At 40.8% G+C, this 17,040-nt stretch overlaps 2 protein-coding genes across 7 annotated transcripts in view; one reads left to right on the forward strand and one right to left on the reverse strand.

Annotated features, from left to right (window-relative positions):
* Window positions 1–17,040, reverse strand: part of JHY (junctional cadherin complex regulator) — an 80,574-nt gene that overhangs the window by 37,309 nt on the left and 26,225 nt on the right. The gene's annotated exons all lie outside the window — the stretch shown is intronic.
* On the forward strand, window positions 265–757 carry LOC110128255 (AN1-type zinc finger protein 6-like). The gene is made up of 2 exons (XM_020878983.2): window positions 265–552; window positions 647–757. Exons 1-2 carry the CDS (start codon window positions 265–267, stop codon window positions 755–757), a joined length of 399 nt encoding a protein of 132 aa, XP_020734642.2.

Genomic DNA, 17,040 nt, shown 5'->3' on the forward strand with positions numbered 1-17,040 from the left:
TCTGTCCATGGAATTTTCCAGGCAAGAACACTGGAGTGCGGAGGGGCCAGTGGTGGTGGGCCCGGAGCGAGCAGGGTTCGGCAGCCTCCCCGTCCCCATTCACCGATGGCTTTGGCTATCGGTGGCAGCGGGCAGCGGGTCAGGCAGAGAGAGCCATCATCAGGTGCGCAACAGGGGAACGTGGCTTAAGAAACTAACCACAGCCAAGTGCCTTTGCTTTGTTCTGCTGGCTGCAGATTTTATGGAAACCCTGGTACGAATGGCATGTATTCAGTGCGCAATAAAGAACATCTTCAAATGGCAGTTCAGAATAGTGATGGTAGAATAAGCCCTCCTGTTCCTTCTGTCACTAGTCTGTCTGAGTCTTTACCAGCCCAAAGCACAGATGGCAGTGTCCCAGAAGCTCAGGCAGTGCTAGACTCTACATCTTCATCTATGAAGCTAAGCCCTGTATCACAGCAGTCACTTTTATCAGTATCTGTAGTGTCTTCCCAAGTGGACAGTACATCTTTGGACAAAGCAAGACTGAAAACAGAAGACCTGCAAACTTCAGTATCAGAAATGGCATAGCAGCCGTCTGAAGAGCAAAGCCAAGTCTCTTGAAAAACCAAAACAGAGACAGAATCTTTGTTTCATGTGCAGGAAGAAAGTGGGACTTACTGGGTTTGAACGCCAGCATGGAAATGTTTACTATGGTGTACACCATTACTCAGATGTACACAACTGCTCTTACAATTACAAAACTGATGGCTGCTGAGAAAATCAGAAAAGAAAATCCAGTAGTTGTTGATGAAAAGATCCAGAAGATTTGAACTGCTGGAATACAAAATCCTTTGATTATCTGCAAACTAAAAACTGACAAGGTTTTTTCCCCTAGTCCTTGGGAACGTAGAGCAATGTATCTTGCATAGGCCTTTAATCATGCATGACATCAGAAGAATAGATTTTTGTTTTTGTTTGGAAAATTACTCTGAACATTTATTTCCAATGCAGTTTCTGTGGCTGAAAAGACTTAAGTAAACTCTGCATGTATTATCCTTTTAAGATCATTTTAATTTTCGTTGAGTGCAGAGGGCTTTTATAAGAAACGTGGAGAAATTTTGGAGGGCTGTGATTTTTCCCAGTATTAAACATGCATGCTTTAATCTTGCAGTTTATTTTCTCATTGTGTATAGCTTTTCTCTGCAGCATAATTTCTGTCTTAGATAATGCCCTTTAGGGCACAGCTAGTTATCAGTAACTGAATATATATTAATCATTATGGCTGCTTCTAATTTTCACTGACAAAGGTTATACATATGTTAGCATATAGTTTTTTTGCACCTCTATTTATGTCTGAATCATTTGTCACAGGAGAGTGTGTGTTGATGCAGTTTTAGTGAAGTTGCTCAGTTGTGTTTGACTCTTTGAGATCCCATGGACTGTAGCCTACCAGGCTCCTCCAACCATGGAATTTTCAAGGCAGGAATACTGGAGTGGGTTGCCATTTCCTTCTCCAGGGGACCTTCCCGAACCAAGGATTGAACCCAGGTCTCCTGCATTGCAGGCAGACGCTTTACCATCTGAGCCACCAGGGATGCAATTCTAAGTTTGTGTGTTTTTAAATTTTTTTGAGCGAGGGTAGGAAAAGATGTACGCATTTCATTGCTGACTGCAGGTCTCTAAGATTATGTTCATCGGTCTGTGTGTATACAATATGAAAAATGATCTGAAATAATTGTGCTGTATTTATATTTATCCACTGTCTTTGATTAAATAAAAAGGAAAACCATAAAAAGAAAAAAAAAAAAAAACACTGATGTGGGTTGCCATTCCCTCTTCCAGGGGATCTTCCCGACCCAGGGATCAAACCCAGGTCTCCTGTGGCTCTCGCATTGCAGGCAGATTCTTTACCACTGAGCCACCAGGGAAAGCCCCTAGCTACCTGTTTTAAGTTGAGAAATTAGGTTGTCTTTGCACTATATGGAATTCTAGCCACTGGGTAGCATTTCAAAGAACAAACTTAAAGTTCCGCAATCTTAAAGGTGGCAGAGATTCTGAAGATAATCCAGCACACCCTCTGGTGTTTCCGTGCATCCCTGGTCGACCTTCCTTCCCTCACTGCCTAATCATATGTCCCTTCTCCAGGTGGGAGAATCTGCTTGTCAGTATTTGTATAGATGGATAGAGGAAGGCAGAGTAAGGTGGCTTGTGAATAGTCCCTTGCTGTGGGAGATCCAGTCCTTCCAGTCACCTGCTGGAGTAATAAAATGTTATATCTCTGAATCCCTGTTTCATTAATGATGGACATTCTTTTCCATCTTCGAGAGACATAACTGCTATGAATGAAAGTGTGAGTCGCTCAGTTATGTCTGGCCCTTTGCCACCCCATGAACTGTAGCCCGCCAGGCTCGCCTGTCCATGGAATTCCCCAGGCAAGAACACTGGAGTGGGAAGTCATTTCCTTCTCCAGGGGATCTTCTCAATCCAGGGGTTGAACCTGGGTCTCCCAAATTGCAGGCAGGTTCTTTACTGTCTGAACCACCAGGGAAGCCCAAATTCTACTAGGCTGTTCCTTATAAGAGCAGAGATATGTTTGTAATTTCTGTCCCTCTGCCCTTTGAAATAACACAGAATAAGTCAATCCCTCTTTCAGAAAGTGCATTGGGGTTTAGGATCTGCCTAGTTGCATTTAAATTCTCCCCATGTGGCTGACTTTTACTTCATACTTACGCATGCAGACTAGTGTTCAGTGCAGAAAGGCAAAAATACTTGTTAAATATTAACTAGTAAGCAGGCATCATTGACTCAATGGACATGAGTTTGAGCAAACTCCGGGAGATGGTGAAAGACAGGGGATCCTGGTGTGCTGCAGTCCATGGGGTCGCAAAGAGTCAGACATGAGCGAGTGAACAACAAAAAAGCATTTGACAGTGATGATAACCTCATTCCTTATTCAAGGTAGCTTCTCTGGCACAAGAAAGACAATTTGTTTTTTGTTTGTTCGTTTGTTTTGGGTGCAGCCCTCTATCTGAATGCCTCCTGATCACAACTGCCTGAGTCAAATAGTGTGAAAGTTTCAATGTTTAAAGGGCTGATCTGTAAAAAGGGAAAATAATGAAAGTAAAACTTTTTTCATGTTTGAATTCTCACTGCTAATACAGGAACACACTGTACTGTTGGATCATGGAGTTTTGGGGTTTTTTTTTTTTATTACAAATAGAAGTAATCAATAGGTTTTGAGTGATTGCCTACTCTTCAAGTGGAAAACTTCATGATACCATGCAACAGTTGAACTTGGGCTGAGATGGGAAGTTTGGAGTTATGCTATAAGAGCTCAAGGTCAGGAGCCGCTTTCTCGTGTTTCCATCTCTCAGCCCCTCACTATTTCCAGAAACCCAGGATGGCAATAAAAGTATTAAGATTTTGCAGCTTTTGCCATTGTTTTCTCAAAGGCTTCAATCCCTTACTGCCGTGATGTGAAACAGAAACACAACTCATTTGAAAGAGAGATCAACTCTGTCCTGGAGGAGAAATGATGGTTGGGACAGAGGGAAAAAAAAAAAAAAATCTAAATAGGCTGCCTAAGCAGGCAAGGAAATAAGCCTGTTTTAAATCTCAAACATGCAATGTCTTGGACAAGCTGGAGCCTGGGAGAAGCTGGGTTTATTCCTAGATCTGCCACAAGGAGATTTGATGCCCTAGCTTTTATAAAGGGGACTTCGTTAATTTGGTTTTTCACTGGTGATGCTATTTGGTAAACAACCTTGGGGTCCCTTAATGGAGCTCTGATAAAAAGTTTATAGATGAAAAAATATAAAGGCATTGTCCTACACTGCCTTCCCCAGAGAATGTAAGATGTACAGCATTTCCATCCACAGGCTGTTTTGGTAGAACTCGGTGTGTGAATCCCCCCAGTGAGTCTCCGGGTGGATAAAGCATACTTCTACATTATCTCTTTGAAAGTGGAGTGGGACACAACCTCTGCTAGCTATTTCTTTTTTTTCCCCCTTGGTGAGCCATTCTATTAATACCAATCAAATCGAGAAAATGATCAAATGAAATTGCATTTTGAGCATCATAAGCTGTGTAATGTCTATTCTGTTAAATTGGGACCTATAATTGCTTCTCTACTGAAAAGATACAACAAAGACAGCAATCATGCCATGTCATTATCCCGGACTAGAAAACCGGCCTTTGCTGGGAGGACTTCAAAGGCCTGTGGTTCTCGAATTGCATTTGGCTGCTATTGTTGAAGCTCGGGCAATCTTGATTAGGTGTTTACACTGAGGTAAGGCGCAGAGCAGAGCGCCTGAGTGCCTGGGTCTAGAGCCATTAAAAAATTGTACATTATGTTCCTGGCTTTGAAGTGAGGGTTTGTATGTAGGAGAGCAACTCAGATTGAGTACAGCTGAGCTAGATTGGGCTGGCTACGTCTGTCTCAAAGAAACTCATCAGGTTCTTAGGGAATCGGCACCACAAAACAAGTTGATGCTTTACCGAGAGCCCTCTGTGAATCCCCGTGTGCCCACAGAGACACACACTGAAACATGTTTAAATACAATATCACTGTGAGGTTGTGCAGTCGCCGGGGGTTTGGGTCCTTTTTCCCCCTTTCTGTTATTTTCTATTAATAAACTTGTGTTTAGTTGTTGTGGGGGAGTCTCGTGTGAATTTATTAGGTTCCTTGTTATTCCCATTCCTTGATGGTATTTATGATGTATGACGAGCATATATCCAGATTAAAATCGGCCAGAGGGTCCTATTTTTCCGAAGTTGCTGTTTGCTGACCACCGCTCCAGCGCGTCTGTTGTTGAATCCCTCTCTTAGGAGCATGATCAGCGGACTCAGTGCGTCCCTTGGTGAGCCTGGCTGATGAGTGACATGCAGTGTTAACTCTGTCGTGTCTCTAAGCCATATTGCTCTGTGTCGGTTCGTACCTGCTGAGGTCAGCACTGCTGCTGCCTGTATAACGTATCCTCTTCTGTGGCCGCCGGCGACGTCAGGCTGTTGGGCTCCGACAAGGGGATTTAGTATAGTTGTTTGAAGTTTGAATTATCTGGGCATTTGTAATAATTATTCAACTATTTAGAGACAAAACACCTGAAATGTTTTGGCTCTGCTGCTGGCCACTTTCTCTCTCCTCTAGAACAGGGAGTCCCTGACCTCTGGGGTCTGTGGTGGAGCTGATGTAATAATAACAGACCTAAAGTGCACGATGAACGTAATGCTTGAATCATCCTGAAATCACCCACCATCTGGAAAAAATGTCTTCCACGAAACCAGTTCCTGGTGCCAAAAAGGTTGGGAACTGCTGCTATAGATCACTTCATAATGTATTTAGCGTGCGTCCACTCAGTGAGAAATGGATGACACTGAGATCTCTGAATATATTAATTTTACATTCAATTTCTGTACAGGACTCGAGCTTTTTACAACCCCACATGAATTATGCCAGTCATCTACTTAAAGACCCTTCAGTGTACTTCCTTTGCCCTTAACCTTTAAAAGGTTTATCAGATCCCACATCCTCTACACTCAGCCTCTCCTCCCTGCTCTCATTGTTGTTCAATCACTAAGTTTTGTCCGACTCTGTGACCCCATGGACTGCAGCACACCAGGCCTCCCTGTCCTTCACTATCTCCTGAAGTTTGCCCAAACTCATGTCCATTGAGTCGGTGATGCCATCCAACCATCTCATCCTCTGTCACCCCTTCTCCTCTTGCCCCCAATCTTTCCCAGCATCAGGGTCTTTTCCAATGAGTCAGGTCTTTGCATCAGGTGGCCAGAGTATTGGAGCTTCAGCTTTAGGATCAGTCCTTCCAATGAATATTCAGGATTGATTTCCTTTAGGATTGACTGGTTTGATCTTCTTGCTGTCCAAGGGATACTTGGGAGTCTTCTCCAGCACCACACTCCAAAAGCATCAGTTCTTCAGCGCTCAGCCTTCTTTATGGTCCAACTCTCACACCTATACATGACTTATGGAAAAACCATAGCTTTAACTATACAGACTTTAGTCCGCAAAGTGATATCTCTACTTATTAACATGCTGTCTATGTTTGTCATAGCTTTCTTTCCAAGGAGCAGTCATCTTTTAACTTCATGGCTGCAGTCACCATCTGCAGTGATTTTGGAGCCCAAGAAAATAAAATTTCTCACTGCTTCCACTTTTCCCCCTTCTATTTGTCATGAAGTGATGGGACCATGATCTTCATTTTTTGAATGTTGAATTTTAAGTTAGCGTTTTCATTCTCCTCTTTCACTCTCATCAGAGGCTCTGTAGCTCCTCTTTGTTTTCTGCCTCTTTAGTTCCTCCTGCTCTCTTTAGACTGTATGTTTTCAGGTCTGTTGTTGGGCCACATGCTCTGGGTCCAGGTCCAGGCCATTCTTTGCCTGGAAACTCCTCTTCACCTTACTTATTCTGACCAGTCCCATTCACTGGTCTACTCTTGGCCAAAATATAACTTCCTCCGGGAAGCCTTCCCTGATACCCCCAGGGGGTTATAACAGATGTTCCTGAGCTCACCGCCTTAGCGCTCTGTCCTTTTCTGTGTGTGAGGAGTTTCACCCTGGTTGTTAGGTTTGTCTCGCCTCCAGATTTTAAGTCCTATGAGGGCAGGAAAAGGAGGGACTCTGCTGGGCTGTGCGACTGCAGGGGCACTACTCCCATGAGCTGTGTGGTGACTCTGGATGTGCCTGGCACATATGTGCTCAGTAAATGTTACCAGGTGAGAAGATTCATCTACACTGCTCACTGGTTGCTCCATTTACATCAGAACATATCTAATCTGTTGTTTCTCTGCCTGGATTTGTGGTTTCGATTAAAGCTAGGTGGCGGACTGTCAGCACTACAAGGCAGAAGCTAGGATCCCACGTCTGTTCTTTCCCTTGCTGGCTTGGCTCCAGGCCCATTAGCCCTTCCTCTCTTCAGCCCTTTGCATTTGCTGTTTCCTCTCCTAAGAAATCTCTTCTCTCCTACCTTCGTGATCTGTCTACAATGGTAACCCCCACCCCCAGCATTCCCTTTCCCCGCTCTGCTTCCTTGCTCTCCTCACCACTTACGTCACCTGCTAATGTGCTCATTATCTGTTTTGTCTATTGTCTGTCTCCTCCTAATAGGAGGTTGGCCCTTATTTTTGTTAGTTTTGTTCACTGATGTATTCCAAGCACTTGGGACAAAGCCTGGCACAAAAGAAGCTCTTAATAATTGTATGCAAATGAATGAAGCCAACAACCATTTTCAAGAATTCGAAAGAGATTTTTAGGAATGTGGCATGAAACGTAAGTGAGGGTTGATTAGCAACCTGAACTCCCTGTAACACAGCTAAGATATGTAAGATTCAAACTGCTCCATGACCAAAACCCTTCAGTGATTCCACGTTGCATAAAGGAGAGGCCTAACTCTTCAGCATGGTAGTTCTAAAACTTGAGCACGTGTCAGAATCACTTGAAGGGCTTGTTAAAACACAGATGTGGGGACTTCCCTAGTGGTGCAGTGGTTAAGAATCTTCCTTGCAAAGCAAAGACTTGTGTTCGATCCCTTGTCAGGGAACTAAGACTCCACGTGATGCACAGCATCTATGCCAGCCTGCCACAACTAAGACCTGATGCAGCCAAATAAATAAACCTTTTTTTTTTTTTTAAATAAAAACAAAACACGGATGTAGGGAATTCCCTGGTGGTCCAATGGTTACAACCCAGTGCCTTCACTGCCAGGGTATGGGTTCAATTCCCTGATCAGGGAACTAAGATCCCACATACCTCACAGCACAGCCAAAACAGCCCCTAAACCAAAACAAAAACACAAATGTAAAGACCTCACCCTGGTGTTTCCAGAGATCTGGGCTGAGGCCCGAGAGTTTGCATTTCTAATGAGTTCCCAGTTTGCAGTTCTAATGGTCCTGATGCTGCTGGTCAGGGACCATATTCTGAGAGTTCTTCATTTAAAATGACATGTAAAGGCCCATGTGAAAGGCCCAAGCCCATTTCTGTAGCCTAAATATGGACCTCCATCCTCACAATCCAGTCATCCACAATACAATCTAGTCCTCCTCCTTCACTAACTCATGCGATTCAGTAACACTCTCCAGTCCTTTCTTAAGATAGCCTAACTTAAGCCTATAGGCAAACACTCATATTATGCCTTGATATGTCTGTTTCCACTAGTTGAGTTATGTGTTTACCAAGAGTCTTTTACTTGTTTATTCCTATTGTATATGCTGTTAAAATTATGAATTTGATTTAAAGATCAGATAATCTGGAGAAATCTTGAGTGTGAACAGTGAATTGTTTTCACGAAAACCGAGTTGAATAATTTAGAATGACCCAGTCAAGCAAATGGCAATATCACAACTAGGTGAAGTATGTGTCTGTGTGTGTAAAAGACTAGGGGACACAGTCACAAAAATCTAGAAAGGTTATGTTCTTAGATTGTTTCTCAGCACTTGCTAAGTTTTTATTAATACTTTGCTTTCAAGAAATCGGAGGTGGAAACCATAGATCTTTCAAACTGATGTGAGAAAGATGTTGCAAAACTCCAATCCATAGAATATCCACTGACAGGAAGGCCAGGCCCCTTAGTGGGGAAAAAAAATTTGTGAGTTAATGTGTATTTATACACTTAGAGTGAAAGTAAGTTATCTTACGTCATTTGTCATATCTGCTTTAACCACCTGACTTGATTGACTGACTGCCACCTGACCAGCACCATAGTGGTTCCTCCTAGACTCACGGATCTCATCTCGTGCCCTCTTAGCACCCCACGTGCTCCCTTTGCCTGAGGTCTCTTTGCTGCCCGCCCCCACCTGTTACCTTCTACTTCTCCCTAAAGACTCAGTTCAATGACCATCTCTTCCATGAAGCCCCCTCTGACTTCCCCAGACAGACTTGGGCATTTTGTTTCTGGGTTCTTTTGGGGCCACATGTGTCTCTAGGGCAGCAGTTATCACTTGGTCCTGCTTACATGTCTGCTTCCTGCTTGGCCAGAAGCTCCTAAAGAGCCTGTACTCTGACAGCGGCAAAAATGACCACAGAAACGTGGCATCTGGTGAAGAGGCAGAGGATGGTGCCCGTCACCGTGCCTCTCGACTCTACTGCAGAACGGGGCACGGTGGCCCGGGTAAGAGAGCACAGAATTAGTGCATTCTCCAGGAACATTATCATTATTATTTTTTAATTGGAGGATAATTGCTTCACACTATTGTTTCCATTTCTGTTGTACAGCAAAGTGAATCAGCTACATGTGTACATACGTCTCCTCCCTCTTTAACCTCCCACCCCATTCCACTCCTCTAGGTCATCACAGAGTACTTTGATGAGCCCCCTGTGCCAGCTTCCACTAGTTTTCTGTTTTACACATGGTAGTGTATATATGTCAGTGCTACTTTCTCAGTTCACCCCACCCTCCTCTTGCCCCTTCTGTGTCCACATGTCTGTTTTCTATGTCTGCATCTCTATTCCTGCAAATAGTCCAGACACGTTTTTTGAAAGTTATCTTTAGACATGATTAATTCTGTTAAAGTTCTGGTTTTTGAAAGGGCGTGTTTCAGTTATGAGGAAAGTTGTCTCTTCACGGGTCCCTCCTCAGTAATGCTGAATTAATGAAGTGTCACTCTATAGATCAGACAAATAAATGCTGCCTAGTGCATACAAGAAAGATGCCTTAAGAAACGTCTTGTATTGAAAAACCATAAAGTTCAATTTAAATTATGCTGTTATAAGTAAGTGCTCTTGTTGTGGTTACATAGGGCAAAATTAAAAAAAAAAATCTATCAGTGAACATACACAGAGTACCTACTCTATAGAAGAATATTTTTTTGTCAGTATGAGACGTGGGACTCAAAAACACTACCAAACTGGAAGAATCCTATAAAAAAGCATTCTGTGTTTCTGACCAAATATAATTAGGAAAAGATGATCATAATTTAAATAAAAGTGAAGTTTAATTTTATAGACAACCAAAGGTTTCTCAAACCATGATATTCAAAACCACAGAAAAAGACAACATTATATCACTTAGATATTAATCTTATCCAATAGGAGACTAAATTCAGATCAAACATTCAGTAGTAAATGTAACGTTTATACAAGGCTATATGATTATGCAGAGCATTCACATATAACATCTTATCTGGCCATCTAAATAACTCTGGATCTGTAGAAGAAGGTAAACATTCAAGACTTAATTTGCCAAAGGTAGTAACTGGCTCTAATAATAATGGGGCTCAAATCTGATCTTTCGATGCCAGATTCCATTATTTCAGTCAGGAGCATGAACTCCTCAGTTTTGAAAAATTTTTTTTCACTTGAGAGTGATAAAACCTGAATCACCCTCCCCTCAAGTATTTAAAAATTACATTCCTTCATAAAAGATGTAGAAAGTGCTTACTGTGTGCCATACTTTAGGAATTCAGAGATGAGCCAGCCCTTGTCTTCAGGAGCCCAGAGTCATGTAAAGACATACAGACACAAATATTAAATAGTGCAGCGTGGTGTCATGGGTGTTATGGTGGGTGTTCTAGGATGAGTGAGGAACTCAAGAGTGTCTTAAAGGCAGAGGGCTTTGGGCTGAATCTCAAAATGGAGGGTGAGAGTTTCCCAAGGACACAGGACAGGGAAGGGTAATTCATCAGTCTGGACAGAGGGCCAGGGGAAACGTTGGGTTCAGGGAGCCGTGAGTTCCCAGAGTGCGGCTGGAGCATAGGATGCAAGGGGCTGGGGGGGGTGGTGGGCGTGACAAAGGACGAGGCTAAACTGGCAGGAAGGGGCCAGGTCACAGAGGGCCTCGAGTACCACCCTGAAGGTTTGAACCTTATCTTGAAATTAACAGGGACCCTCATTAAGCAGCTGGTTGATACGATCTGATTTGTATCCAAGAAGAACACTTGTGACCGCAGTGGAGAAGTTAGATTTGCAAGAGCTGTGGTATGAAATTGCACTTGGAGACCAAAGCGTCAAATATTCATTAAGTTCCTTGTCACCAAGGATAAATGTTTGAAACAGTAACTTAACATTAAGAGGCCAAATGCAACTTTTTAAAGAAATATTGTCGATGAGTACAAGACTATGGGGTCCTGTAATCCCTGGGGCAGTGTTTGATTGATGGGGGGACCTTCAGGAGACAGCCTGGTTAGTGGACAGTCTTTTGGGCGTCACATCACAGAATGGGCTGCTGGAGTCTGTGTGCATGCTAAGTCCATTCAGTCGTGTCCGACTCTGTGTGATTCTATGGACTGTTGCTTGCCAGGCTCCTACATCCATGGGATTCTCCAGGCAAGAATACTGGAGTGGGTTGCCATTTCCTTCTCCAGGAGATCTTCCTGACCCAGGGATCGAATGCTTACTGCATCTCATGCATTGGCAGGTGGGTTCTTTTACCACTAGCTCCACCTGGGAAGCTAGGGTCTACAGATGTCATCCTTTTGGCAACATTTTGTTCTTACTCTACCTGAAGTCATATGCTTTTCATTTTCAGACACTGTAGCCTAAAAAAAAAAAACAACCATTTAGGGGGGCCTTTTTTCAGGGTGGATTCCTTTCCTTTCTCGTGACTAAAGGAATGACCCGTTTAATAACAGCTTCCCTTCTCTGAGTGTCTGCCATGTGTCAAGAGCTTTGTATAAATGCTTCCAATAGCCCTCCAAGGCAGAAATGAACCCCCGTAACAGATGAAGAAGATAAGGTTTAAAGAGTCACTTGCTCAAATATCTAGTTAATAGTACGACCTAGTACATTGAAGAGCCAGCATCCAACTTGTGATAGTCTGACTCCCAAACCACTGTTCTGCTTTGGTTTCATCTCTTCTCCCACTATATTGTGTAGCCCTTTCCAAGCCTGGGGCCAACCAAAGCTCTTTGCCCAGGGCTTACATAGTCTTCTCTTTCTTACCCATTCATGTCTTAAATCATATTGTCTCAGAAAGTGAAAGCTTCCCTAAGCATCTTGTTAAACATCCCAGTTATACCTTTATTAAAGAAAGTTGATTCAATATCCTTTGAGGTGTTGATCCCTACCCAAAATTATTTTGTCAGATGTTTCTCGTCAGGTGATTGGATGTAAGTTTCCTGAAGACTGGGCTCTACATCTCTTATTTCCTGTGATATCACTAGCACTGAGGAGAGCATACAGCTGGTGTTCAATAAAGATACGTTTGGTTGAGTGACCTGCGGCCTCAGCAACAGCCTCAAAGATGTGCTGATGCTCAGAACGGTCATGGATTCTATGTAAGGACCTTATATTGTTTTGAAGGCCATAGGTAATGGAATAACCTTTCTATATGCACGCCGCAAAGTATCTGTAATTTCTTGAAGAAATTACAAGGGAAAGACGGAATAACATGTATAAAGCACTTCCCGCTGTTTTCTGAGCCCATAATAAATTTCACCTTCATCAGTCTTTCAAAGAATCAAGAAAGAAAGGTAGCTCACTTTTCAAGAGACAATTTCCTTTAATGGTAGATCATGAATTGACTTAATTCTAGTGAGTTTCAGACAAATACCTCTGACTACTAAACAAGTCATGAATAAAAGCAAGCACTGAATATTCACTAGCTAAGTATTGGCTGACTGTGATACTTAGGTGCCCTCTAGCGTGTGTTGGTTTTTATATCAATTCCTTGTCTTGCACATCATGTGACTGAGATCTTATAATGCATTCTAAAGGTGATTTTTAAATTCCATATATATGCATTAGTATACTGTATTGGTCTTTATCTTTCTGGCTTACTCCACTACAATATTGTAAAGTAATTGGCCTCCAACTAATAAAAATAAATGGAAAAAAAATAAAGGTGATTTTTCCAGTGGATTTTAATGTAAGATAAACAAATCTATGAAAAAATGGTGAAAAGATCATGGAGAAACCAAATTTAAAAAATCAGTGGTTCTACTCTCAGCTGTTATTTTCAAGCGGAAGTGCAATTTAGGTGATCCTGAGCCATCAGGGAGTATAAAGTTACCAGGGTTCCTACAAAATACTAGATATTGCAAACACATAAGCATGGTTCAAAAGTAAGACACATGAAAAGGCGTGAAATGAAGAATTGTGCTTCCACTCTACTTCTGCCCCATCCTCTACAATTAACCACCTGTGTATTCTTTCTCACTATTTTAAAAGCATACCAAGAAAATATGTATATTTTTATTCCTCCCCACTTTTTTTGCACTATGTACACTTTTCTGCCACTTTAACTTCTGTCTTAGTAATAATAAACTTGATAGGTTGTCCATAATGGTTCATGGGGAATATCTTATTTTTTTTTAAGCTATAGAGTTCTCTGGTATATGGATGTACCATAATTTATTACAGATTTCCCAAATAATAGACATCTGGGTACCTTCTAATCTTTCACTATTAGAAATAAGGATGAAATGAATGATTTCGTACAGGGTTAGTTCAAAACTGCACACATATAACAAGGACACAGTCCTGGAAGAGGAAGATGTTGGGTCAAATTTAAAAAATAATAATTACTAACACTTACATAGCATTCACTATAAGCCAGGCATCAAGGTAAGCACTCTCCATATATTAATTCACTTAAATTTTTTAATAATCCTTTGAGGAAGGAAGGTACTATTATCATCTCCATTTTAAAGATGAGGAAAACTATAGAGAGGTTGCACAGCCTGCCCAAGGTCAGACAGCTCGCAGGTGGCAGTGTTAACCAACCTGGCTTGAAAGCCTATATTCTTGGCCATTATGCTTTGCTTTCTCTGGAGTGTGTGTAGTATTTGTATTTTAAGTGGATATTAGCAACTTGTCCTCCATACTAGTTAGTCCAATTTGTTCTCTAACCAGCTTGACTGTACTTTTTTTTGCCCAGAGGTTAATAAAAAATTGGGAATTTTATTGGTTTAATTATAGATGAAAAATGGAATCCCAATATAGTGTTAATTTACATTTCTCCTAAATGACCAAAGTTGGATATGTTTTCATATGTTTAATAGCCATATGTATTAATTTTTCTGTGGACTATGTATTCCTATATTTTATGAATTTTTATATTCACAAAAGATATTGTCTATTGGTCTCTTTCTTACTGACTTCTAGGAGCTCTTTACATATTAGAGCTATTACTTTGTGATATGTATTAGACATATTTTTCTAGTTCTTTATATCTTGATTTTCTTATGCTTTTTTTTCTTGCAGAAGCTTTTGATATTTATATACAGTTTACTCTTGTACAAAGTGAGGGTTAGGGGCACTGACCCTCCATACAGTTGAAAATTCATGTATAACTTTACAGTCAGCACTCCATATCTTCAGTTCTGTAGCTCTGGTCAACCAACTAAACACTGTGTAGTACTGTAGTATTTATTTATTTTTAAAAATCCACAAGTAAGTGGACCTGTGTGATCAAACCCATGTTGCTCAAGGGTGAAGTGTAGTCAAATTTATCTATGTTTTGTAGATTCTGGATTTTGAGTAATTTCAAAGTTACATGAGAATTTTCTTGTTTTCCCCCTAGTATTTTATGGTTTAATTTTTTTAAGAGTATAATTTCTTTACAATATTGTGCTAGTTTCTGCTGCACTACAGTATGAATCAGCCATATGTATACAATGGTTTAATTTCTAAAAATTAAATATTTGACCCACTTGGGATTTATCTTGTTATATGATATGGGGTATGTATCCAACTTAATTTTTTCCCAAATGTCTATCCAGTTGTCTTCTTGGAGAACTCATCATTTCGTCACAGATTTGAGGTCTTGCCTTTATCAAATAATTATGTCAGATCATATATTCTCACACTAATTTGGTACTAATTCTAGACTTTCTGTTCTATGTGTCTGTAAATGCATTAAACACAACTTTATTATTTAATTATTGAGGGTTTAAATATACTCTGTTATCTAGTGGGGCTACATTCCTTCATGACTCTCTTTTTTAAAAAATTTTGTTTAATTGTATAATTACTTTACAATATTGTGATGGCTTTTGCCGTATCTTTCCTGACTCTTAATTTCCAGAGCTTATGTTATTATTCTTGCCTGTTTTTTATGTGAACTTAATAATTACCTCTTCAACCTTTTTTTTTTTTTTAATGGGTTGACATTTTTACTGGGATGTTGTGTTGTGAACTTCTTAGACTTACTTTCAAATCTTCCCAAATAACAATACACTTAAGACCCTGCTTAAGACCCTGTCTGATTCACTGGGCATAGAGACTTGCAACAAAATGATGGGTTTTCTTGGCTGTGTAGTGGTTATTAACATTTATTCATTCACTAAACAACAGAGATCATTTGTCCTTTCAATATTTCTAGTTGTAAGATGTTTGTCATCTCTTTCAAAGAAATGAGTAGGGAAAAACAGATTTCCAAATATGAAAACCTTCCAAACCGATGCTGCTTAATCTAAAACAGCCTCCAAACCTGCCACCCCAACTTCTTACCTTACATCCTCAGCCATTGCAAACATCAAGGGCCAATGCGTAGGGACTTACACAATTGTTGCTGTAGGTTTCTGAAAAACCCTCTATGTTCTTTCTGTGTCATCCAGGGACCAGCACCCTTGGCATCACCTGGGAGTTTGATAGGAATGCAGACTCTTGAGCCTCACTCCAGACCTACTGGATCAAAATCTGTATTTAAACATGTCCTAAGGGGGTTCATAAATACCTTGAAGTTTGAAGGAAAAATGATCAGTGGTTCTTAAAGTGTGGGCTTGGTAGCAGAAATGGTGTCCTCTGCAACTATGTAGAAAAATTCAAATCCTTGGGCCCCACCCTACCCCTAATGAATCAGAAATCCTTGGGTTAGGTCCAGCAATCTGCTTTAACAAGCTCTCTAGATGATTCTAGAGGAGGAAAGGAAGGATGAGAAGAGGACAAGGGGATGACAGAGAACGAGATGTTTGGATGGCATCACCAACTCAATTAGACATGAGTTTGAGCAAACTTTAGTGTCCTTTCCCTTTAGGGAAGGACAGGGAAGCCTGGCGTGCTGCAGACCATGGGTCACAAAGAGCTGGACACAATTGAGCTTCCAAAGTGAAGCATTAGAATTTAGAATTAGAATTGTGAAATTAGAAAAGCAAAATTAGAATTTCAGTTGCTGCAGACTTAGGAACCAAGACTCTTGTCGTTTTCCAGGTGATTCCAATGTGAAGCCAAGGATGAGAACCACTGCTCTAGTGTGGAACAATGCTTCTCAAACCTGGCTTCATGTTAGAACCACTGAGGGTCTTTTTTAAAAATACTGATGCTCAGGGTCTCATCCAGAGATATAAACTGGTCTGGGTAGTGAGAATCACATTCCCCCCCACCCTAGATTGAATCCAGCCAGGATTTCAAACCACTGTTCTAGAAATACCATTTCTCTCACATAAACTTCAAATCACAGTAAAGAGAATAAAGTTTGGAGGTGACAGAAGATGGACATCTTTTATTTCCCATATATGTACTGAGCCCTGATAGTATGTTAGGCTAGAAGATTTAAAGATAAGAACAGGGATTTCGCTGTTGGCCCAGGGATTAAGACTTTACCTTCCAGTGCTTCGGGTGCAGGTTCAATCCCTGGTTGGTGAGCTAAGATCCCACGTGCCTTGTGGCCAAAAAAACCAAAGCATAAAACAAAAACTATACTGTAACAAATTCAGTGAAGACTTTAAAAATGATCTACATCCAAAAAAAGAAAAAGAAAAAATCTTAAAAAAAAAAAGTACAAAGAATAGTTCCTGCCCATCAGGGGAATATATAATCTGTACTGGCAGAAATACCTGCACATACTTCATACATAAATAATGACTTGAAAGGAACACATCATTCTATGCCACTGACTCTAATTCAAAAAACAAGTTATACCTATTATTGTATATCACTATTAGGTCAAACTAGTTTGTATCTTTTTTTTTTAAGGAATTGGAGTAAAATGAAGGAAATTATGTTGGAAAATGGTGAAGAAACAATTTTGAATATAATTAACAATCAGCTTTTAGATATTTGAATCTGGAGAAAGTGGGGGAAAAGATCCATGGCCACCTCACAGAATAATTTGAGAACTTAAAGATTGGGCAAACCTGAACTGTTTTAAAGTTTCCTCCTGGGCATAATGAA

The sequence above is a fragment of the Odocoileus virginianus genome, chromosome 10 (assembly GCF_023699985.2).
Source record: "Odocoileus virginianus isolate 20LAN1187 ecotype Illinois chromosome 10, Ovbor_1.2, whole genome shotgun sequence".
NCBI classification, from domain to species: domain Eukaryota; kingdom Metazoa; phylum Chordata; class Mammalia; order Artiodactyla; family Cervidae; genus Odocoileus; species Odocoileus virginianus.